The 25,713-nt window shown below is 47.8% G+C and overlaps 1 protein-coding gene across 1 annotated transcript in view; it reads left to right on the top strand.

The window, feature by feature from the left end:
• Positions 1 to 25,713, top strand: part of PSMD1 (proteasome 26S subunit, non-ATPase 1) — a 386,750-nt gene that overhangs the window by 239,008 nt on the left and 122,029 nt on the right. Inside the window, exon 17 of the mRNA XM_085635741.1 lies at positions 11,572 to 11,686. Within this exon, the coding sequence (XP_085491867.1) occupies positions 11,572 to 11,686 (115 nt within the window). The remainder of the gene's footprint in view (positions 1 to 11,571; positions 11,687 to 25,713) is intronic.

Below are 25,713 nucleotides of genomic sequence, written 5' to 3'. Positions count from 1 at the left end.
TTACCACTTAAACATGCATTCAGTACTATAGGGGAAGACTGGCTATATACACCTGAGCAGACCCTCCTGGAAAGAACGGTACTTGGAGAAGTACTTGGGAAGGGGGCGATCTAACTGATCCATAAATGTCTTATAAACGACACCTGTTTAACTTACAAAGACTTTGCCACAAGTAGAAGGGGAACCTGTGGACATTGGAAGACAATGTCTGGGAGGTTGCACTATTGGCTTCCTTTTCAGTGCTGAAAACCTTTTAAACACCATGCCTACACAAGAGCTGCAACAACGGTGTCGTTGGAAAGGTTGCTCTTCCACATATTGCAATAACAATCTTTCCTACCATGGGCTTAGCTTTACGAAGAACTCAATCTTATTTACTTTTAGCCGTCTTCTGTGTTAAACTGCACAACTCTGACTCTAACAGCAAAGTATAGCTTTCTGTATTTGGGGGGTTTGTTTTCTATTTTTTATTTTCATCCCTCTGAATCAAAGCAAAATCGAAAATAACAGTTTTTGACTGGACACACTCAATGAAACTTCAGTTTCACGTAAGGTTATTTTAGGATCGCGCTCTGGACAGAATTCCTCGTACAAGAATGTGCTCTGCCTTCTTCGTCCAAGTAAAGTCCTTCTAAGGTGAACGTTGTCCTTTCCAGACATTATGTCCTCTTCAGTTCCACGCACCAGTGTTCGAGACCTGGTTGTTAGACTGAGGCAGTGCTGCTAAAATGAGGAGAACTTGTAGAAGTTTAGGGAACTGGCAAAAGCCCAAATATTTATTGCCGTGCTAAGCCATTTTTTTCTGACCTGTTTGGAATTTGCACACCGCCCAGAGCAGGTATCCTTGTGTCGGACACCAGAGCAGCCGACGTAGCCATCTTTTATGAAAGGAGGAGATGTGAGGTCTTGGCACCGATGATCTGCTGAATGGAGCTCCATTTTCTGGAGATCTAAAACTGTACTACTGGTGGTGGTGCGCAGTTTGAAGGTGGTGTCAATCAGCCAGCCAATGGTCTTCAAGAGGATGTTATAGGACAGTATCAAGAGATTGAGGCACGGGGTACATGGAAGCGCTCCTTCATCCATGTGTATACCACCCTGTTTTTCAATAGATTCTTTCTGTCTTTGCATTCGGACTCCGCATGTGAGACCTGATTTTCTGAAGTTGTGTTTTGGGCTAAATTCTCGAGCTTCATCTCTAGAGGAGAAATTTAGCAACTTTGGAAAATGTGGGACTAGTATAGTCAATTCCAGAAAACGTGTTAAAAGATTGGTTCACCTGCGAGTTGAGTAGTCGCTGGAGGTTTTTAGCGCTCTGATTGAAGCTAAGAGAGTGACATTTAGAAAATATTGAAGCAATGTAAGCCAGTGAACTTGTGATTGAGTTCTGCCGTGCTGCACATGTGCATTACAGAACAGAGCACATATGAATGCTTTCCTGGCTGGTAAAACACCTACCACACCAACTGTGTGTGATCGTGTGTCAGATCGATGCTGAACAGAGTTAAAAACCAGAGTGGGTCCTATGTAGATGCAAGCGTGCTGGATCCAAGTGCTAGCTTTTTTGCACATACAGCCAAAGATCAGGATGGATTTATTTCATGACCCGACTATTTAGATGACATCACTACTGCAGTGCTTAATTTGTGAAAAAAGAAGTGCCAGGGCCCTCGTTAGGAGGGCACTGCAGCTTGCACCACACATTGCCCATTCCAGCACGGCAGTACCAACACAATTACTAATCATCGCACTTTTAAATGTGTGACAATTCAGCTTACTCTATGCCCCCAAAGCTTTAATAAAGGCTTGGGCGGAAGTTAATAGTAATTTTTAACAGCGCCACCATGTGGCAGACTGGTACAAGCCCCGGTGTTGATAATTAAGTACCGGTGCTGAGCACCGGAACCCACCGGTTCAAATTAAGCACTGCACTACTGACCTGTCCGCCCTCGCATCCGAATTTAGTTTTTTTTATATTAGTGTGGTTGCAATCCTTCATTGCGAAATGGTACCAATATATTACCTATCTCGCCTGACGATGGCAGCCCAACATCAACAAATTAACTTAAAAGTTTTCAAGGCGACCTAAACTATTACTTAATCAGCATTTCCATATTGTCGGTCTTTTGTGAATTTTTTTTTTTTTTCTACAATGATTTGCACTACTTATTCCTCCACTCACACCTTTAGATATATATTTATATATATATATATAGTGCTATTGTTGTCCCCGTTCTTTAAATGTCGAGCTGTTCTCTTTGTGCCTTGAATATAAACCTGTAAGAATAATTCAGCTATTACTCCTACCCCAAGGGCCTCACAATTATTTTTTTTTTTTTAATTTCTTTATTTAATTTTTTCCCCACAACAAACCTGAGACTCATTGTACATCGTATACAGCATACAAAAAAAATAATTATTAGTCATTCTGCTAGATACAAACTGCGCAATTATTGTCTGTCCAGCGTCCCTCTTACTTTACATCAAAGGGTCCATCAATCAACATTCCCTAACAGGTACTTCACTCAGCATGGACCGTCAGTTCCTTACTGTGGCCTTGCACATACGCTCTTCCATCAGTTGAGCAATAACTTTTTGTGTTAAATTTCTTAGTTCCCATTCTCACCTCCTCCACCCCACGCTCGCCATCATCACTTTTACTATCCACATAAATCTTATATAACGCCCAAAAGTAATTTGGTCTATTCCTTGGCGGAAGCAATTCACTGTGAACTTCAGTTTGGGTACTACAATAAAGCATTTCCCTAGACCACTGTGCGATTGTAGGGGGAGGCCTCTCATCCAGCATATCGCTGCACATCTTTTAGCAAGCAGCATACCCATGTCTATTAATCTTTGTGTACCCCAGTAATGCAAGTGTCTGGTCCGGCGTCAGTGTTAAGTTAACCACTTGGTTTAGTTCTGCAAATATCTGTTCCCAAAAACGTGTTATTCCTGGACAGGACCAGGCTAGATGGAAAAAATCAGCCGTTTGTTTGTTACTTCTATCACAGGACGACTCTTCTCGGAGTCCATATCTGTGGAGTCTTTCCGGGGTGTAGTAAATCCTATTGAGATACTTAAAATGTATCAACCTATGTCTCCCATTGAGTGTTTTACGCTTTGTGCTGAGGCAGCAGTATGTCCACATGTCGTCCGTGATGTCTCTACCTAGGACTCGCTGCCAGGCTAATCTCGAGGGCCTCACAATTAGTTATTCTTTCAGCACATTTAGTGTATGTATTGTACTGATGCAGACAGTAACAAGAATGTTATTATTTTTGTTTGAAGGATTCCATTGGAAGCCTAATCCTTTTGATTCAATACCCAGTTCTCATTTGGAGTGCTGGGCCGCTGTGCCCTAGTGTAAAACATCTTCAGGATAGTCAGGAGGGACATTTACGCACAAATAGTAGACATTGTATTAATTTACTTAGGAATAATATGAAAATCTAACATATTTTCAACTTTCCTTTCGTAAACTGTAGGAAAGTAGGATCTGCTTCTATGGTTACCCCCATTTTTTGCTTGATATGTTTGTAATCAGGACCCCAGTCTATCTGCTTTCTCCCTAAATTGCTGTGTTCAGTACTTGGGTACATCCTAGATTGGATACTGGAGTACCCTTATCAGTCCCTACTATATGGTACTAAGGTACCCACGACATAGGTACCCCAGAGGTCTCTCATGGGCTGAAGCATGTATTATGCCACCCATGAACTACAGGCCTGCCATTGCGGCCCGTGTAAGTTGGTGCTTGCACCACTTACTAAAGATATAGGTTTCCTGTATCTAGGGTCACTGCACTTAAAACCTATAAGTCACCACTATAGCAGGCCTTTGCAATCCTGAAGGCAGGGTGCTTGCTTCCAAGTGAGAGGGTGCCCCTGCATGAGCAGGACACCCCTACAGCCTATGGAGTCCATTCTCCCAGGTTGTTAGTGAAGCAGCCATATTCTATATAGAGGGGCACAGTATAATTACACGATGACCATCTCGAAACTGGCTGCAACAAATCCGATCATGTTTGGTATCAAACATGTTGGAATTACCCCAACACCGTAAACAATGTGGGAGGTATGGTTCCAAGCACTTAAGAGCCCTCCATTAGGCTCTGTGTTCCCGGTGCCAACCTTCTAGACCCGGACAGCACAAATTGGGTGCTGTCGACCAGAGACACATTTCTGCCCTTCAGCTGCTGAGCCAAGCTCGAGCAGAGGAAGGTGGAACAATAGGCATCCTGTCACAGAGAGGCGTGACCACCTCCCAGATAGGAATTAGTGTATTGGGACCAGGTGGGTGTGCTGGTCAGCGGCAGAAAGTCTGCATGAGGGGCACATTTGGTGTCTCCTGTGCATAGTCCAGTTCAAACCAGTCCTGGGAGCCGTTGGCTCCCGCTCTGGTGCAAAACTGTACAAAGGACCTGGGAGTAACCTCCCCCCTGTCCAGACCCTCCCCTGGGAGGGTCCCCATAATCTTCCCAACTCTTTCCCTAGGGTACTTAAGGGCTTACCTGGGTGCAGGTCCCTAGATTCGGCGTGGGATAAGATGCAGATCAGGCACCACTTCTTCTTCCGTCTGGGTACTCTGGACTTCGTTTGGGCCTGACTTTGTCTCCCTTCCAGTCTGCTGCATCGTCTGTGCCTGTGCATCATACAGGAACCTTGCAAGGCCTGTGAAGCATCAAAGACACTTGAAGGAATCTCCCTTGGAGGGAAGGAGTCACTCCCCTGCATTCGCAAGCACCACTATGGAGTCTACCGCTCTGCTGATCCTGAGCTCCTCCGGACTCCGTATGGTTCTGCAACACAGGTGGTGGTTTTTCACACCTCCCGAGGCCTGCCCTTTCACCAAGTTTGAGGCCAGTATCCCTCATGGGGGTACAATAACCGAACCCCTGTGCACAGCGTCCAACTTGCAGTTGCAAAGGATTGTTAGCTTCCTTCCAAGAAGATCTTCGGGCTCCAAGTACCCCCACACTTGAGCATCTCCAGTGACCAGAATCTTCAGCCACACCACATTGTGTGCATGGGAGAGGAGTTGGCCTAATGGCTAGGGCGGCCGACCTCATATCTGGGGATCGGGTTCGAGTCTTGTAACTGACGCTGAACATCCTGTAATTCTGGGCAAATCACTCAATCTCCTTGTGCCTAACAAAAAAAAAATCTGAATGTATCCTCATGTAACGCAACTGGTGCTATGTAAAGCGCTCTGATACCGATACCTTCGGGTCAAGTTTGCGCTATATAAAACTCAGTAAAAAAAATAAATGACAAATTGTTGCCTGCATCTTTTGGTGAGCTGCTTGAGGTCCTCTTGCGACTCCTGTGCCTCTGGCCTGTGGGTCCATTTGAGGGCCACACTTGATTCTTTTGGGCTCCCTTGATTGCTCAGGGCCTGCCCCGACTCCCTGCTTTTGGTGAGTCCCTTGGACCTTGCAGGTCCCGACGTTTCTCCTTCACTTCCTGCGTTGATTGCATTTGCCAAGGCTCGTTGGTGCTCCCACCGGACACAGACCCCTCAGCACTCGACATCCTTCGTGAAACCGCTCATGCATGGCTCCTGGTCCCCCTCAGCATCACCTGGTCCTCACAGCTTCAGAGTTAAGGTCCTCATCACCCATCCTGCAACACCCGACATTGGAGGGCATTCGTCTTCTAAGTCTCCTGGTCACGCCTGAGTGACATAGACTCTGTCCCCTCTGCTTGCAGATACCTCTCATCAAGAATCCAGCCTCTGAGACCACCGGGCACTTTCATCTTCCTCCACAGCGGCACTTTCCTGAAGTCCGACACAGGGTTCAATGGCGACATCACAGCACACATTTACACCCTGCTTCCCTGATGTAGGTAATGTGGGTACTAGGGTATCCACGGGTGGTGTGGCTCTCCAACCTTCTGTCTTCCACTGGGTTTCTTCAGGGTCCACTGGGAAGGGTCCTAAATCTTTAAAAAGCCAACCGTGACATACACGTAGACTTGTACGGAGCACGCCGTCGTGTTCCCACACTGCACACGCTCTCAGTGGGGTCCCTATCTACTTAACTTGGGTGGTTCTGTGGGTCTCCAGCACTTCTATGTCCTCTCGACCTCGTCCTGACTCGAGTCGTGGTTCTTATACCACTTTCTTAGTATATCGGTCCACTGTGTATTCTGTGCTATTTACTGTGTTTCTTTGCAAAAGTATTGTGTGCATTGTGTTTATCTCCATTTAGGAGATCTTTGAACTTACTAGAGAGTGTTCTATAATTAATACATATTTTTATAAATAATTAGTGTGGTTCTTTTCACTTAATCTATACTATAAGAGTGCATTCTGGTAAAACAAGCTGCTTTACACTCATGGACTAAGCCTGAAGGCTGCTCTCCACAGCTACCACTTGGAGAGCTTTCTAAGGTTGTCTGAGGCCTCTTAAATCATCATAAAGCTTGTCTGGACTGGTGCAAGGTGCCCTCTTACATAAGTGAACATTATATGCCAGGCCATCTTCTCCCATAAATCCTTGGCATTTGCTATACAAGATGGATTGAAGAAGCTCTTTCTGCAGTTTAGTGTTTTCCGTTACATCAGTGAATGTAGTGAATTCTTGTGTCAATGCATGGGTTCCGCTTCCCAGGAAATTGTCTATTAGGGGTACTAAATGGGGAGCGTTAAAATCTTTTCTAGGCCTCTAGCTAACGGCACTCCTCTTCAAAGCTAAGGTGGCAATCTGAAATGAGCCCTGTGGCTGGAGTGTTTTTTTGTTTTTCTGTTTCTGGAACATGGCTATCTTTGTTTTGAACTCAACTCTTTGGACCATAAGTGCCAATGGCACTAGAGAACAGTGTACTTCTACTACCTTGACTGAAGTCATGCAGCAACTTAGGGACGCGGGAAGGTTACCGCCTGATGTCTTGCGAGTCTCGGGTATTGAATGTTGCAGTCGTCCAAATTTACCATAATCGTACCTCCGCAGCAAGTTGGAAAGCAGCAGTGTCACTCCTATGGGCACGGCTAGTTGTTGTAGCAACCATAGAAGGCCACTCGTAGTCTTCAACCTAATTTTGAGGCGCCTGGAGATGTTGGGGTCCATGATCGCCAGACTGGCACAGCCTCATGACTGTTCCACCAGGTTGAGCAGCATCTTCTGAGGTCTCATGGTCTTGCGGGCTTCTGGATAAGGGCAGTTTACCATGTGACTGTCAGCTGACAAGTCTCTCCATAGATTGACGTAGGACCGGTCCTTGAGATCTTTCAGTGAGAGCCTTTGCATACAATAAAAAAATACAGTGAACTGAGGCTTCGTGTTAGGCACGTGTTAAAGGGAAGCTTGGGTGCTTTCAGGACCATACAGAAGAGACTGGAGGCGAGCTTCGGGCACCCCAAGTCCCGATTCCCCTCGGACCTGCCCTGTGATTATGAACAGTTCACTATAAAACCCTTTGCTTTTCTTACATAGCTAGGTGCTTGGACAGGGTGAATGTGATCTTTACTCTGAGTAGCCAGCAGTCTACCGGTGATGTCCATACAGTGCCTAGCCATTGAAGTTTAGCTGGCGGGCATACTGTAGTGACCAGCAACAGAGAAGGACCCAGAGCAGCACCCCTCCGTCCGTCACCCTAGGGCAGCACCCCTCCGTCCGTCACCCCAGGGAAGCACCCCTCCGTCTGTCACCTCAGGGCAGCACCCCTCCGTCCGTCACCCTAGGGCAACACCCCTCCGTCCGTCACCCCAGGGCAACACCCCCCTGTCACCCCAGGGCAACACCCCCCATCACCTGAGGGCAACACCGCTCCGTCCGTCACCCCAGGGCAACACCCCCCTGTCACCCCAGGGCAACACCCCCCCATCACCTGAGGGCAACACCGCTCCGTCCGTCACCCCAGGGCAGCACCGCTCCGTCCGTCACCCCAGGGCAGCACCGCTCCGTCCGTCACCCCAGGGCAGCACCCCTCTGTCCGTCACCCCAGGGCAACACCCCCCTGTCACCCCAGGGCAACACCCCCCCCATCACCTGAGGGCAACACCGCTCCATCAGCCAGACAAGTGTTTACGTTTGTTCCCACAGGGCTTCTGCAGAGCATTCCCTACCAGAATCCTTGACACAGACATGTTCTTTCTCACAAAGCAGACAGCCCAGGACCACCCAGGCGTGTGGCAGAGCTGCTCCGCGCACTGGGGAGGGGGGAGGTAACCTCTGTGGTTAAAAGCCCATAGAGAATTTCAACACCGTCTGCTGCAGAGTCCTGTCCTCTCGTCTTCACACTGTGCTCAGTATGGGGAGAAGCCTTTTTTAAGCGCTCCTCATTTCAGTTGCTGAGGAACGTACACTCCAGAAATGGATCTCACATTTGGGTGGAATGCAAACATAGGTATGGGAGCTTTGATCTCCTGACTTGTAGTTAGGCCTTTTATTATGATTTTTATTTTGGGTGTTTTGTGGTGGCGCGGATCTGGTTCCAGGCGGTAGTGGTGCACTTTAATGGTAAAAAAATAGCATCAGGAGCATTTTCAGCTGGTGCTGAATGTATGTTACGGGCATTTGTGAGGGTGAGCCTTACAACAGAAGGTCTTCATAGTGCTGTATTTCACTGCGGTGCCACCCCAGGCTGTTCGGCGGATCAGAGTCTGATTGTATATATTGTGGCTCTTCTGTGCATTGTCAAAGAACGACCATTTTTGGGAAGGTGTTTGTGCCTGAAGGCAGACGATCTTAAGTTGGGCGAGCTGTAATCCAGTCATGCCTAAGACTGGCCTCTATCTCCAGATGCCCTTGTGAGAAGGGAACTGCTTGGCAGGCAGTAGCCCTGTCTGAACAACACTGATCCGGTCCAGCTTGTCACCCTACAACCCTCACCCTTCCACACAAGTTCTAATCTTTATCCTAGATCCTGGAGGTTTTTTTTCTCCTGCTTTCCCTAACCTTCCTCCCAGAGGCTTTCACTTTCGTTTTTTAGAAGGAAGTGACGTTTCATGGTGAGAACAGTAGATGACTTGAAAATATTGTTGCAACAACATGCAGTAAGTGGAGGGTGTTAATGAGAGGACAATGGGGTGAGTTGTGAAGGCCATGGTGATGGGCAAGAGAATCCTTTTACAAAACTGGAAGGGGGTAATTATACCGAATGTAGCCTGATTTTCTTCTCCTCTTATCTTTAAAAACCAATTACAGAAAACTGGAATTTTAACATGTTGCACTTCAGACACCCATTTGAAAAGATATCTGGGAAACTAATCACCTCATTTTTTAGCTGGTAGATGCTTAGAATACATATGTTTTATGGAAGAAGTGTCCATGCTGTTGGATGCATATATTCTGTGGTAGGGTGAAGGTGTCCCTGTTGGATGCTTGGGGATGTATATTTTCTGTGGTACGGTGACGGTGTCCCTGTTGGATGCTTGGAATGTATATTTTCTGTGGTAGGGTGAAGGTGTCTCTGTTGGATGCTTGGGATGTATATTTTCTGTGGTAGGGTGAAGGTATCCCTGTTGGATGCTTGGGATGTATATTTTCTGTGGTAGGGTGAAGGTGTCCCTGTTGGATGCTTGGGATGTATATTTTCTGTGGTAGGGTGAAGGTGTCCCTGTTGCATGCTTGGGATGTATATTTTCTGTGGTAGGGTGAAGGTGTCCCTGTTGGATGCTTGGGATGTATATTTTCTGTGGTAGGGTGAAGGTGTCCCTGTCGGATGCTTGGGATGTATTTTTTCTGTGGTAGGGTGAAGGTGTTCCTGTTGGATGCCTGGGATGCGCATATTCTCTGAGGTAGAAAGAACGTGTCCCTGCTGATGGATCCTTGGAATGCTTATAGTCTGTGATAGTAAGAAGATGTCCCTGCTTTTGGATGCATATTTTCTGAGTTGGGGGCAAGAGGTTCTTGCTGTTGGATGCTTGGGATGCGTATATTATTCTGTGGTAGGAAGGTGTCCCTGCAGTTGGATATTTGGGGTGCATGTATTCTGTGATAGGGAGCAGATGTCCTTGCTGATGCAGTCTTCAGCTGCATATAATATTTTGTTGTAGGTAGAAGGTGTCCCTGCAGATGAATGCTTGATATGCATATATTCTGAGGTAGAAAGAACGTGTTCCTGCTGATGGATCCTTGGAATGCATATAGTCTGTGCTAGGAAGAAGGTGACCCTGCTTTTGGCTCCATATATTCTGAGGTTGGAACAATGTGTCCCCGATGCTGGACGCTTGGGATGCATATTCTGTGGTAGGGGGAAGGAGTCCCTGCTGCAGAATGCGTCTGATGCATATATTCTGTGTTATGGAGATGGTGTCCCTGCTGTTGAATGCTTGGGACGCATATATTGTGTGGTAGGTAGGTGTTCCTGCTGTTGGGTGCGTGGAATGCACATGTTCCAAGATAGGGGTAGGAAGAAGGTGTCAATCTCCTATAGATCCTTAGAACGGCGACATTCCAAGCATAGGCAGAAGCCGTGCTCCTTCTTTCGGATGTGTGGAATGTGTATTATCCAGGATAGTTGCATGGAGAAGCCCTGCTCCTGCTTTCGGATGTGTAGAATGTATATAATCCAGGATAGTTGTATGGAGAAGCCGTGCTACTGCTTTCGGATGTGTGGAATGTATATAATCCAGGATAGTTGTAGGGAGAAGCCATGCTCCTGCTTTCGGGTGTGTGGAATGTATATAATCCAGGATAGTTGTAGGGAGAAGCCCTGCTTCTGCTTTCGGGTGTGTGGAATGTATATAATCCAGGATAGTTGTAGGGAGAAGCCCTGCTTCTGCTTTCGGGTGTGTGGAATGTATATAATCCAGGATAGTTGTAGGGAGAAGCCCTGCTTCTGCTTTCGGATGTGTGGAATGTATATAATCCAGGATAGTTGTATGGAGAAGCCGTGCTACTGCTTTCGGATGTGTGGGATGTATATAATCCAGGATAGTTGTAGGGAGAAGCCATGCTCCTGCTTTCGGGTGTGTGGAATGTGTATAATCCAGGATAGTTGTAGGGAGAAGCCATGCTCCTGCTTTCGGGTGTGTGGAATGTATATAATCCAGGATAGTTGTAGGGAGAAGCCGTGCTCCTTCTTTCGGATGTGTGAAATGTATATAATCCAGGATAGTTGTATGGAGAAGCCATACTACTGCTTTCGGATGTGTGGAATGTATATAATTCAGGATAGTTGTGGGGAGAAGCCGTGCTCCTGTTTTCGGTTGTGTGGAATGTATATAATCCAGGATAGTTGATGGGAGACGCTGTACTCCTGCCTTCGGATGTCTGGAATGTATGTAATCCAGGATAGTTGATGGGAGACGCTGTATTCCTACCTTCGGATGTGTGGAATGTATGTAATCCAGGATAGTTGATGGGAGACGCTGTACTCCTACCTTCGGATGTGTGGAATGTGTACAATCCAGCATAGTTGTAGATAGATGGTGTGCACCTGCGTTGCTGAGAGGGAGAGCAGTGGCGGTTTCCATTGAGAGTTAAAGGTTCTGGCTTTAAGTGAAGAAACTGCATGTATGTTTTACAGCAAGTTCTTAACTAATGAAGTGTGAACATAAAACAAAAACCCTTGATCTTAAGGAGAATAAATATTTATCCCTCGAGTTCTCCTTTTTCCTCAGAACTCCGGAGCAGTGCCCAAGTGTTGTTTCGTTGCTGTCGGAGAGCTACAACCCACACGTCCGTTATGGCGCTGCCCTGGCACTCGGAATCTGCTGCTCTGGCACAGGAAATAAGGTGAGATGCCCCTATTTATAGCTGGGTGGGGTTCTGTAAACGAAGGTCATATTCCTTACATTACGGCGGTGGAGTGATCTACTCTGCAGTGGAAACGGGGCCGTTTCACGGACACTTATGTTAAATGTGGCTGCAGGTGACAGAGCGTAGTGGCTGCAGCTGTTATGCAGAAAATAGGTGTGGAACTTTTAGGGTGACTCCAAACACCTTAAGTGGCCAGCATGAAAGTCAAAATAATATTTCCAATTCATATTATGCCAGAGAGCTCCTTGGTGAGAGTTCACCGCTGTGTTCAGGGACGGAATCACATTTTCTATGAAAAGTGCAGTTCATTTGCTCTAACCAGGGGGTTCTTGGGTAATAATAGCCCTGCTGGACTTAACTCACCGGGTTGACAAAACCCTAGTGCCAACATTTCAAGAACCACTTTAACAATACATTTTACAAATTGGTGGGGAGCCCAAAAAAGGGAAACATAATAACACTGTTTGAATTAAAGAATAATTAAAAATGTTGTTGAACATCTCAATACATTATTAATTTAATTAGCTCTTCATTTTCATTTTGCAAGTTCGTACCTACACATAATATGTAACATTACTTTCAAAATTCAATGTTGCCAGTTTAAATGGTATTGATGTAGTACAGTCCAACAATTTCAGTAGTCACTTTCCATTCCTATCGAGTGCAATCATTGGTTTCTTTGATGTTGTGCGGCGAACACGTGTTTCACAGCTCAAAGTGAACTGCTGCTTCTTCAGGGCTGTTAATCAATATTTGCAATATAATTAGAAAACTTGCACGAATCGATCAAATTAAAAAAGATCCAACTCAAATAGTAGTGTTCTCAAATTCATGTACATTTATTTAATTACTATTAATAAATGAAACAGAGCATAGTAGCAAAAAAGATTGAACAGCAATGACATCACAAATAAGCATACACCTAATTACCATTAAGCCGAAGGAATCGCCATTTTGTCAGGATGTATTTTTTTTTAAAAATGGAATGCTGGGATTTGAGTGCGCACGTGTTCCCTGACTATTCTAAATATATATGCTTATGTTAATCAAATCTCCTCAAATAAGTTGCCTGAATTAATAGGGAATCAAACTCCCTATTAATTTAATCAGTGGTACTTTCTTGTGTTTATCCATTTCACCATTTGCTCAAAAGCATTTCTGTTGACAAAAAATGACTGTATCTAGGTCACCAAATTTTGAGTTTGAGATGCTGACATATTTTCTGACCACTCCCAGAGTATCTGCTTATCTTCATCTAATCTCCTCACAGGCTGATACCATAGGAATATCCTTAAAAAACCTGCAAAAGTTCTCTCTTAGTTCCACCATCACATTAATCCTTCGAAAACGCCAGATTATAAAAAGACTCTGTATACTGCCAAAATAAAACAGAAAGGAAGAAACAAAGAGCCAGAACTCAAAAGTATCCAAATTCCGTTGCTTATAAATGTCTTCCTTATAGAAAAAATGGGGGGGGGGGGGGCAGGGGGGTTGAGCACTCATCCACTTTTATGAGAATCCAATGCTTGTTCAAAGTTGTATTCATCAATTATCTCAAAGACCCCAAATTCACGAATTCCTGATCCTGAATTTCAATATTAGGTTAAACTCCCTCATCTCTTCATTAACTAATAATTCATTCTACAAAATCAAAAGGCTATTCAGATCTCAGTAAGCTTTCTACAGTGTTTTTTTTGTTCTGTAATCCACCAAGTGATTACTGGTATCTAAATTATTCGCAAACTCTCAAACTCCAACTTTTTCAAATTCCTTTCCTTTTTTTTAGCAAACCTATACTTCAATCCCAGTGTTGAAAGCGCCAATCACAATTCTAATGACTGCCATCCGAATTTCTTCAAATTAATAGGAAAGTAAAGAGCATTCGAAGCTGAAAGTATACTTTGACACATTCCTTTTCCTTTCACCTATGCAACACAAGCAACCTACCTATAGTTCAAGTATTGTGTATAAACCTTTTCGCTGTCTTATTCTCTCACCTATTGATCTTCCTAATCTCCACCACATGTTCATCGTCCTGCCAGCCGCTCATGAATAAGGATCTCACCTTCACCACCCCCGTTATATACTCGCCTGCTAGTTTAGAATGAATCAATGCAATCACTGTTTAATAATCGGCTAGATACACCAACAGGAACCTGAGCAAACCAACGCAAATACTGAACCCTCATTTGACTAGAAGTACACCAATTGGGGCTTGAGGTTTTTAAGCTCCCAAGGTAGCTCAAAATTGACAAATGCATTGTTTTCCTAATTCGACTTGGAGTACACCAGTGAGACCCTGACTTTCTTTTATCCCAATAAAAAAGTTACCAATAGGGACCTAAGTTTCTTTAGATCCCCAGGTAGCTCACAATTGTCAAATAGAAATACTGTTTCTTAAAATGGCTTGTGGTACACCAATGAGAACCTGCGTTTCTTTTGTACAAATGAGAAAGGTCAGTGGGTTTTATGCACATTCTATCCAAGAGCTCAAATGTAGGGTTGACAGAAGGCAGTATTAGTTTACAGTGTCCCTCTCAGTTGGTGGCTACCATTAAACTGATGCAATGGTACATTGTGCGGATAGCCAGCCAGGGTGTATTGGCGCTTGTGCAAGCCAGGCTAAATGTATAGTGAGGCAACTAAAGATTTGAGCGTAGTTACTGAAGGTTGTGCTTGAAAGCACAAGTATTGTTGAGGGCCAGGTGTGCAGAAACAGATGACTTGTGCTAGAGGGCTGGGGGTGCAAACACACAAGACCCTACTGGAGATCAATGAGTAGTCACATAGGATCAGCCCAAGTCAAGAGTGCAGAGTTGCTCACACAGTCGTTCCCGCAACAGGTCTTCATTGCAGTTGAAGTCTTTGGATAAATCCAGGCCCAAGAAAAATACATAAGAAATCCAAGCGTAACTTTGCCCCTTTCTGCAACTCGATCACCAGAGAAGAAGTAAGACTGTTGCTGCGCCTCTCTGTCTCACTCCTGTTCCACGAGTTGCTTTCCGGCTCCAACAACGACGTCACAGCAGGTTGAAGCTTTTAAGAAGGCCATGCTGTGCATCTTCGGCACACTGACTGCTCCCTTTGGTGTGCCTTTGTGCTTTAAGGATCTGCAGGTGCCTCCAGTACGGTTACCACCGGCGACTCAGTCCTTGGCATCACTTTGCCTCACAAACCCACTTCAGCTTCCACTTGGTATCTGTGATGACTTTGTTTATGGCACCAAACTCGGTGCCAATCCGTTCGATGCTATCACAGATAGCAAACAGCATGCACGTGTCCGTACGGACTGTGGACAGTCCAACGCCATCTGGCAAAGCTTTAGTTGTCATAGCAATGAAAATAACGCTTCGCATATGCAGCTTGCCGTGGACAGTTCACCGCCATCTTGCGAAGCTTTTTCTAGTTTGCTTTTCCCGACACACTTGTCGCGCACCTGGCTGCTTACTGTGTACACCGCGGGGTTGTTGGAGGGGATTACACCTCCTATTAGCCATTCTCGTAGACCACAGCAAGTGGCACGTGCGCTCCTTACTCGGTTGCTGCTCGCTCAGCACCCTCCAACTGGTTCCTTTGGGGCCCTGGGTGGGGGGTCCCTCCAGCCCATGCCCAGCCTCCCCTGTGCTTCACACCTCCGGGCACAGCTCTCAGCAGGCGGCACCAGCGCATCGCTCCTCCCGTCTCGCAGCCGAAGCAACTAGTGCTACCTCTGGCTAATATCAGGCAATGCACAACAGCGTGTCAAAACATGCCAGATGACCAAGCCAAAACCTGCCCAAACCAAATAACGACAGGAGTATGCACTGGCGTCGGAAAACTCCTACCGACTCCAAATCAGGGTATTTATCTTTTAGCTTTACTCTTCTCTATCTAGTTTAATTATTTCTTTACATTGCCAGTTTTGTTTTTTTCTCTATTTTAAGCCTTTGGCTCCTCTTGGTGCTATTGTGTTTTTTTCTGTCCAAACAGTTTTTTCTCCGGGTTGTTCAATGATTTTCGTTGTCACTCTATGAAGTTTAATTTTCCAACATTTTCTTGTTTTCTTAAATGGAATCAATAGCATAGGCAGCTAAGCACAACATCTGTAAAACAATTTGCATTACCGTGGCGAGCACAGCTGGTTTTCTATGAATAACCGGTTTCTAGGATTGAGTACCCCCCATTGTATCACCTGAAATATCCATGTGAAGCACTTTCCACATCTGCATGCTCTTCATAGAGTGCTAATAGGACTATGCTTACTAGGCGCTATAGTTCTCAGTCAACATAAGGTTTCTCCGTTACCGCCTTACCTGCTTTTCAAAAGCATGAACCGGACGTGTTACTCCACTCACCCGCCCAGCTCTCTGAAATCATCACCTGGCTCCGAAAGCGTCTCTATAAGTCTCTCCATACCATCATAGATGGCCAAAATTACTCCTTGGTCTGAGTAAAACGGTTATGCACAGGAACGTATGAACAGCTTGCGACATAAGGTTGTGAAATGATACGTATATAATTTGCAAATCATTTCTTTACAAAACTAACATGTATGAAGAATTGCTCAAATATGTAATGTGCACCAGAAATACCCAATAAAGTTTGTCTTAAAAAAAAAAAACATAGATGGCCAAAGCCATTTCATACATTTAGAGTTCCTTTCGGTATGACTATGACTAGAGCACAGTGCAATGGGTTCATCCCTGTCTCAGTTGGTTCCCAACACCTGCACACGGAGTCAATCTGAATATTGAACATGAGGCCTTCTAGGAGGAATGCTAACCTATACTGAACACGCCAGTAGTTTATTACACGAAAAATCAGGTTTCCTCAGATAAAACATTGACTGTTCGAGGCATGTGGGCTGCTGAATTCATATCTGTGCATAGATCGCCGCCTAGTGTTGGGTCCGGATGATTGCATATTGTTGTCCTGGAAGAGTCTTCGAAGTATCACGAGATAGGTGGCTCCTCCCCTGAACTACAGTGCGCATGGGCATCCCCTCCATGCTTAGATTGTTTTTTTCCGCCATTGGGTTCGGATGTCCTAATCTTAGCTCTTTGAGTATTTAGGAAAACTTTATTTTTGTCAAGCCAAAAGGCTTTTAAACTCGTTGATATTGTTTTCGTTCGGCGACAAGTATTTTTCTACAGTTGATTCTCTAGAAAAGCATCGAAGTTAGCCGTTTGCCCTTCGACACCAGAGGCCCGATCGAGATCGACGATGGAAACCTCAAATTACCCCTTTAAGCGTTGCCCTCTTTGCAACGCTAAGTATGCTCACTTCGACGTGCACCCCGTGGGCAATAAATGCCTCTCTCCAACACACGACGAAGCCACCTGTATGGCGTGTTCCAGGTTCCGATCGAAGAAAACTCTTCGCAATCGTCGAGCAGCTCGGCTCGAGGCGCAGAAAGCGGCGCCAAACCCGGACAACATCTTCGGGACCTAAGATGAAGAAGTCGTGGACCTTGAAGTTCTGGAGGGACTATCGGATACGGATTCGGAGCGTGAATCCAACTAGGATGCCGAAGACGAGTGTATCGTAGATGTCGAGGAAGATTATGCCGTCGATAAGGTAGGAGACGACGAAGAGGCCCTTGGGGCCGAGGAAGATGGCTCAGAAGATGAGCTAGGCCCACGTGTCGGTGCAGGGCCCGAAGAGGCACTCGATAAGGCTCAGGTCGAGTGATCGCCACACGGCCTTACCCGAGATCTTTCCTCTCGTTCTACAGCCCCGTTTCAAAGCCCGGCTTCGAACTATCCTACGGAGCCATCGGTCTCGAAAGCGCCATCATCCGGTCAAGGAAAACCGAAACTGAAGGCACAGGCACCGAAATCGAAACCGAAAGAGAAAATGACTCTCAGCGGCGACAAGGCCTCGAAGCCGTCGGAGCCGAAGACACAAAAGACGGCACCTAAGACTTCGGTCAAGGTGGTCGAGCCAAAAAAATCGGCGTCGAGGATCGTCGATGCGGGAAAAAAGGGCAACCCTCAAGAGCCAAGCCCTTCCAATCCTCGTGCCGAGAAACAAATGTCTGGTACGGGGCTCGATGCCACACCAAGGACGGTCTCGAGGGACCATGTCAAGTCCACGACACCGTCCCCCCTTCGTAAAGAAGTCGGTGTCGGAGTCGTTATTACGCATCCAAGACCGGGCTTCGCTGCTCACCGCGACAACAGCCCCGCAGCCGAACACGGCCTGCACGGTTCAGACCGTGTCGACCAAAGATGTTCGACACACAAAAGGGTCCCGCACCGAGGAAAGGTGTCGACCCGAAGAAAGCTGTTGAAGCGCCAAGGGGGGTGTCAATGGGACAAACGACTGCTGAAGTACCTCAAGAAGATGAGGAGCCAAGGCAGTTTATCTCTTCAGGGACTGGTAAACTTTCACTACATAAAAGAAAGATAGTGCCAGAGAAACCTATGGAACCATGCAGAATTCCATTAAAGAAACAGAATACCACGTCACCAGTTCTTCTGGAACATGTTCAAGATTATAGACAGGAGCCTCAATCATTCTCACCCACACAGTCTGATGTGGATGCAGGAGATTATGGTGCTGATGACAGCACTTACCCATTGACCACTGACCCTGACGACCAAAACCAACCTTGGGTGGACACTATTGGTGCGGGGGACCCGCATACTGCTCCAGACACACAAGCATATGAGGTGAAAACATCTCCAACTGAAGATGTTGCTGCCTTCAATGCATTAATTGAGAGAGCAGCTGAGAACCATGATGTACAGCTCCACACTGATCCTATTGAGGATGATTTTCTGATGGATACCTTCTCTACCTCAGAAAGATCTGTTAAAACTCTGCCCATGCTCAAGGGTGTCCTAAAACAAGCTAATGACATTTTTAAGGAGCCCACGAGGGCAAGAGTACTGAACCCTAGGATTGAGAAAAAGTATAGGCCAGCTCCTGTGGACCCTACCTACATAAGAGGCCAGCTGCCTTTGGACTCGTTGGTGGTTTCCAATGCTCGGAAGAGGGCCAACTCACAGACAACGGGTGATGCTCCTCCCCCTGACAAGGAGTCTAAGGTCTTGGAAACATCAGGAAAGAGAGTTGCTGCACAGGCAGCTAACATTTGGAGGATTGCCAACACTCAGGCACTTCTTGCTAGGTATGACTGGGCGCATTACGATACCCTAGAGACACTGCTACAGCACCTCCCAGATCAATATAAGGAAGGAGCAGAGTCACTGATTAGAGAAGGAAAGCTCATAAGCAACGCTTCCATTAAGTGCGCTCTTGACGCAGCTGACACTGCAGCTAGGGCTATTAACACCAGCGTCATGTTACGACGACATGCTTGGTTAAGAATTTCCGGATTCAAACCAGAGATACAAACAACTATACTCAATCAACCTGTCAACCCTCACTCCCTCTTTGGCCCAGAGGTTGACACCACCCTAGAGAAAATCAATAAAGATACAGAGACTGCAAAGTCTATGTGGGCTCTGCAATCACAGCAGTTTAGGAGTGGGTCCTTTCGTCGCTCTACCAACAGGGGACCATCTAGAGGCCAGAACTCACAGCAGTCGCAGTACACTAAACAAGGTACGCAGACTATAATAAAAATCACAGAGGTGGATACCGTGGCAACAACGTCGAGGGTAGAGGCTGTGGAAACAACAGCTTCAGGTCCTCCGCCACCACCAAACAGTGACTCCTTGTCACTGCCCCCCGACCACGTAACACCTGTCGGGGGGAGACTCCAACAGTTCCTGCCGGTCTGGAAATCCATCACCACGGACAGGTGGGTGAGAGAAATTGTCCAGTACGGTTATTGTCTAGAGCTCACATCCACTCCACCAAACATACCACCAAGACACCGTCCTATGTCCGCAGAGCACTTGCACTTATTGCACCAGGAAGTGCTCAGTATGCTCCACAAAGGAGCCATAGAACTAGTGCCTGTACAAGACCAAGGATCAGGGGTGTACTCACTTTATTTTCTGATCCCCAAAAAGGACGGGTCTCTCAGACCCATACTGGACCTCAGACCTCTGAACCGTTACATTCTGTCAGAGCATTTTCACATGCTCACCCTGCAGCAGGTGCTGCCGTTGCTCAGTCAGGGAGACTTTCTCGCAACCCTAGATCTAAAAGATGCGTATTTCCATATACCCATACACCCGTCACACAGAAAATATCTCAGGTTCACTCTTCAAGATCGACATTACCAGTTCAAGGTCCTCCCTTTCGGAGTAACAACGGCACCAAGGGTGTTCACCAAGTGCCTAGCAACAGTGGCAGCACACTTAAGGAGACAGCATATACACGTCTATCCTTATCTGGACGACTGGCTTATCCAAGCAAAGTCCGCCCGGCAGTGTGCCAGCCACGTCTCCCACACCATTCACCTTCTTCACAGCCTGGGATTCTCACTAAATTATCCAAAGTCCCACCTTCAACCCGCCCACGTACGGCAGTACCTAGGCGCGACCATAGACACTCTGGCGACCACGGCACAACCCAATTCCGTGAGGATCCACAGCATGCAGTTGCTAATAAAAAAGTTCAGACCTCAACACTCACTACCGGCCCGAGTGTTTATGCAGTTGATAGGCATGATGGCTTCCTGCATCTTCATAGTCCCGCACGCGAGACTACATATGCGCCCGCTTCAGGAGTGCTTAGCACGTCAGTGGAATCAGGCTCAAGGACAGTTGAAAGACCTAGTGTTGGTGAGCCGTCGGGCATACAACTCTCTGCATTGGTGGAATCCACAAAACCTTTGCAAGGGCCGACCGTTCCATGAGCCTGTTCCACAAATAATACTGACAGCGGACGCGTCTCTCCAGGGATAGGGAGCTCATGTACTCAATTACACAGTGTTGGGATTATGGACAACACAGCAAAATAAGATGCACATCAACCTTCTGGAACTGATGGCAATCTTCCTGGCAATGAAGGCATTCAAAGTACACTTGTGCAACAAAGTCGTGTTGATCCGGACGGACAACATAACTGCCATGTACTACATACAGAAGCAGGGAGGAACACACTCTCCACGGTTGTCTCATCTGGCTCAGAGCATGTGGAAGTGGGCCATTCAAAGGAACATATTCCTCATGGCGGAACACCTCCCGGGCAAGGACAACCAGATGGCGGATCTGCTCAGCAGACACAGCCACCAAATGCACGAGTGGGAGCTACATCCGTCAGTACTCCAACCGTACTTCCAGCAGTGGGCTCACCCGGAGATAGACCTATTCGCCACAAGGGAGAACGCAAAATGCCAAAGCTTTGCCGCCAGGTTCCCGCATCCACAGTCGCAGGGCAATGCGATATGGATGAACTGGTCAGGCAGATTTGCGTACGCTTTTCCCCCAGCACCATTAATACCGCTAGTGGCACGCAAACTGAGGCAACACTCACTGACGCTCGTCCTGGTTGCTCCCACGTGGGCACGCCAGCCATGGTACACCACGTTTCTAGAACTCTCCGTGGTACCGCATCAAAGACTGCGGCTGACGCCCAGGCTTTTAACCCAGAGCCATGGCGCAATTCAGCACCCAGATACGCAACAGCTAAGCCTAGCGATCTGGCTCCTGAGATCTTAAAATTTGGCTACCTCAACTTGCCTCCAGAATGTATGAATATCATCAAAGAGGCAAGACGACCCACGACCAGAGCCTGCTATGCGGCGAAGTGGAAAAGATTTGTCATTTATTGTAAAAATAATGACATCAATCCGCTGGATGCATCAACTCAGAACATTATCTGTTATCTATTACACTTATACAGATGCAATCTGGCATACAATTCCATCCGTATACATTTAACCGCACTGGCAGCTTACCTTCAGAACAGGCAGCACCTCTCACTGTTCAGAGTGCCTGCCATCAAAGCCTTCTTGGAGGGACTCAAACGAGTGATTCCTCCCACACACCCACCTTCACCAGTCTGGAACCTAAATGTGGTCCTCACCAGACTCATGGGACCACCTTTTGAACCTCTACACTCCTGTGAGATTCAATTTCTAACCTGGAAGGTAGCTTTCCTAGTAGCCATTACTTCACTCAGAAGAGTTAGTGAACTCCAGGCACTAACCATTCAAGAGCCATTTATACAGGTTCATGCAAACAGGGTCGTACTACGCACCAACCCTACATTCATGCCCAAGGTGATATCGCAGTTCCATATGAACCAATCCATAGAACTGCCGGTGTTTTATCCTAATCCTGAGAATGTAGCAGAGAATGCTCCACACACTTGATGTCAAATGAGCTCTCATGTACTATATTGACAGAACACAGACTTTCAGGAAGACAAAACAACTCTTTTTTGCCTTTTCTCCACAGCACAAAGGCAACCCCATTTCCAAAGCAGGAATAGCTAGGTGGATCGTTAAGTGTATACAGATTTGCTATGAAAAAGCTAAGCGCACACTAACGATTCCTCCAAGAGCCCACTCCACACGAAAGTTAGGGGCCTCCATGGCTTTCCTAGGGAATATCCCTTTTACAGGAGATATGTAGAGCAACCACATGATCCACTATACATACATTTACAAAACACTACTGTGTAGATGTACATTCAAGACAGCAGGCAGCTGTAGGACAGGCTGTTCTCAAAACTCTTTTTCAGACTGCCTCAGCTGGCACGGGCAGCCACCGCTAAATGGAGGGACTGCTATATAATCTATGCACAGATATGAATTCAGCAGCCCACATGCCTCGAACCGAATATGCTACTTACCAGTATGCATCTGTTCTTGGCATGTAGGGCTGCTGACATTCATATCGCCCACCCTCCTCCCCGGCGCCTGTAGCAGCTGTAGCATTCAGTAATTACTAGTTAGCATGGTCATCATTCACTATATTACACTCCATTTCTGCTACAATGGCGAAAAACAATCTAAGCATGGAGGGGATGCCCAGGCGCACTATAGTCCAGGGGAGGAGCCACCTATCTCGTGATACTTCGAAGACCCTTCCAGGACAACAATATGCAATCATCCGGACCCAACACTAGGCGGCGATCTATGCACAGATATGAATGTCAGCAGCCATACATGCCAAGAACAGATGCATACTGGTAAGTAGCATATTCGATTACATCTGCCCTATCCTTGGTGCAACAACATCAACTGTTGCATGGCTAAACACTTATAAGCTCCCAAAGGCGAGACCTATTGGCTATGCCAATGCTTGTTTGCCATGGTCATTAGAAGAGCAGCAGAAGTTCTTGATTTGCACCTTCCCGCAATGGAGATAAACTCATGTCCTCACTGAGGTCCTTCAGCCTGACCAGACAGACACCGACAACCTCTATGGACCTTCACAGAGGCTCTCACTGACACACTATTGGGCATTTGAGGCTAAACCAAGCTCCTGTTCTCAGGACAATCCTGAAGGTGCACATCACCATAGATAAACTCCAGGCAACCCTAAATTTTTTTTTTTTTTTACCCCTTCAGTGCCACGCCCTTTCCCCCTCCTGTGCCGGGCATTGCACTAGTGGGTGGGGTTCATGACGAGATAGTCTCGTCATGGGCACAGCGCAACCGTGCTCCATGACGAGACTATCTCGTCATGGGCACTGAAGAGGTTAAACCCAGCATCCATCTTCTAAGAGAGTGGTAGTGTAAGTGTGCACCAAAAGAGTAAACCTGAAAGCCTTCCCAACTCCTCCTCCAGGTAGAGTCCAAACCTATGGATACATTTGGGAAAATAATGTTTTCATTGGCCAGCTATGCTTTGAGGTCGGTCAACGCCACAACACTATTACCTGGGATATTAAACCCATGCACTTGCAGGCATGTTTAAGATCTTACCAGCAGTCCCAGATGACTTATGGGCTTCCTTGGCCCAAGCCATTCCAGATGGCCACGATATGGCCCTGTGTGTCATCCCATCAACCTTTGACTTCAGATATTGTTTTGGACAGGTAATTGGTACAAGTGTGGTGCTTTGGCGCTACACATGGATGAGGTTTACAGCCTTCTCTGGGAACAACCAGGCATCCTTCATGGACATTCCTTGTGACTGATCCCGTCTGTTCGTCATAAAGGCGGACTCTCTTCTGGAGCGTTTTAATGAGAGCTGAGCCACTGCATTGTCCTTGGGCCTCTCTGCACCAGTTCAGCGATTTCCACATCCGTTTCACCATTTCAGGTATGTACTTGACCCTTGGCATATCAATAAAGCTGGGCTCTGCTGATCCTACTACAGGCCTCCACAACCCTTTCAAGGTTGGAACCCTGGCCCCATTACACAATGCCCAGGCCATCAGGGATGGCGCACATCTCCAACTCCGGCAACAACCTCAAAATCCCTTTAGTAAACACTTAATCCGATAGACTACTAGCCGCAGATTCCTTAATGTAGAATTATCCCCAGGCTTGAGACTGGACCCAGAAAACTTTCTTGCCCAGCATCTCTTCGTGCCGGGGGGCGGAACCACACGACTCTGCCCCGACGTCCTCCGCGGGCGTGACGTCAGCGAGGTCACATAAGCCCCACCCCGGCGCGCTGACATCAGTTTTTCTTTTCCGCATGCAACGCCGACCTGGATCGTGCCCCTGGCCTGTTTCAGGCCTTCTTTTTCCACTTTTGAGCGTTTTTCTTGGGGACAGTGTGCGAATGCCTACGGGCTTCAAGACGTGCTAGTCTTGCGCACGCCAGATGTCAGCGACTGATCCTCACCCCATCTGCATGTGGTGTTTGGGGGAGCACCACGACTCCACAGACTGTGAGGCGTGTCAGCAAATGAAGCCGTAGTCCCGGTGGGAGTGCCTGATGAAACTCCTTTCGGCACGCTTGTCCAGGTCGGGTCATTGCCGCGTCCGTCCCCTGCAGATGGCTTCAAGACATCGTCCTTCTCCCAGGCCGCAAGGGCGTCGCTCACCTGTGAGTAAGTGTCGAAGTTTGTCCCCGAGGCCCGGTCCCCGGCCTGTCGGGGGCGTGGGTTCTCCGCGGGTCGTGTGGTCCCGCGCGTCGCCACCCTATCCGCCGTTCCCCGGCGCGGGGGCGACCAGAGCCCAGATGGAGGCCTATGCGGCGGCCTTGCATTCCTATGCGGCTCTTCCCCCCTCTCCTCCTCTTCCTGGGACGTCTGCGGATCCCTTGACGCGTGTGGGGCCTTCTGCGGCGTCACCGGCTAATCCGGTTCCGGCGCTGACTGGTTCTGATCCAGGTTCGGAGGATGTGGTGCTGTCAGGGTGCGGCCCTTCGTAGTTCCCTCCTTAGGACCACGGCGCCTCTGCCTCACCGCAAACTCCCACTGGGGGTCCCCCGCGGAGGGGTCCCTGTGATGTCGCGGGAAGTTGCCTGGGTATGTCCTTGAGTCCCCCCTCGGTCCTCTGGGCAGACGGCAGCCTTGGCCGAGGTGATGCTGCTCAGGCACCGGCGGCTGCTGGCCCTGGCGGCGCCGCAGGGGCTGGCTAGGGGTCGAGGCGTGTCCCCGGGCCCCCCTCGTCCCTCCACGTAGGCGGCTGGCTTGTCGGAGGTTGAGTCGACGCCTTTTCGGCGCCGTTCCTTCTCTGACCCAGCCGCGCGTTGCGGCGGAGGTTGTTCCGACATCCCCTTCAGCGCCGGTCAACCTTGACCTGACGCCGGTCGCGGACTCTAGGGCGCCGGACCGGCATTAGGTCGTTGACTCGTCTTTGGACGCCCCCTCTTCTCCGGAGGTTCGGCGGTTGTTGGTTTCATCTTCACCGGAGACGGGTCGCCGCGTCGTGGCTTTTTCCCCGGCGTCTTCTAAGGACGGCTCTTCGCCATCGCCGCGCCCGCAGTCTTCGCCGGAGGCACCTCAGGTTCCCCATTCCTCGGTCCCCCTTTCCGGGCTTGGCCTTTCCTTCCTCCGGTTGGACTGGAGGACGGCCGCCTTAGCTTGCAGCCGTCGCCCACAGAGGAACTGCTTTCTCGCCGCGGGGCCCTACGGAGACCAGTGCTGCCTTCGCTTGGGCTGTTTCCACGGCGGCGGGAATTTTGCGCATGGGCGATCCAGCTGCCCATTTCCCCATGGATCATCTTCTGGAGGTCCTCCATCAGGGTTCTGGT

This window comes from Triturus cristatus, chromosome 11, assembly GCF_964204655.1.
Source record: "Triturus cristatus chromosome 11, aTriCri1.1, whole genome shotgun sequence".
Lineage (NCBI taxonomy): Eukaryota > Metazoa > Chordata > Amphibia > Caudata > Salamandridae > Triturus > Triturus cristatus.
This window is presented reverse-complemented; position numbering and strand designations above follow the sequence as displayed.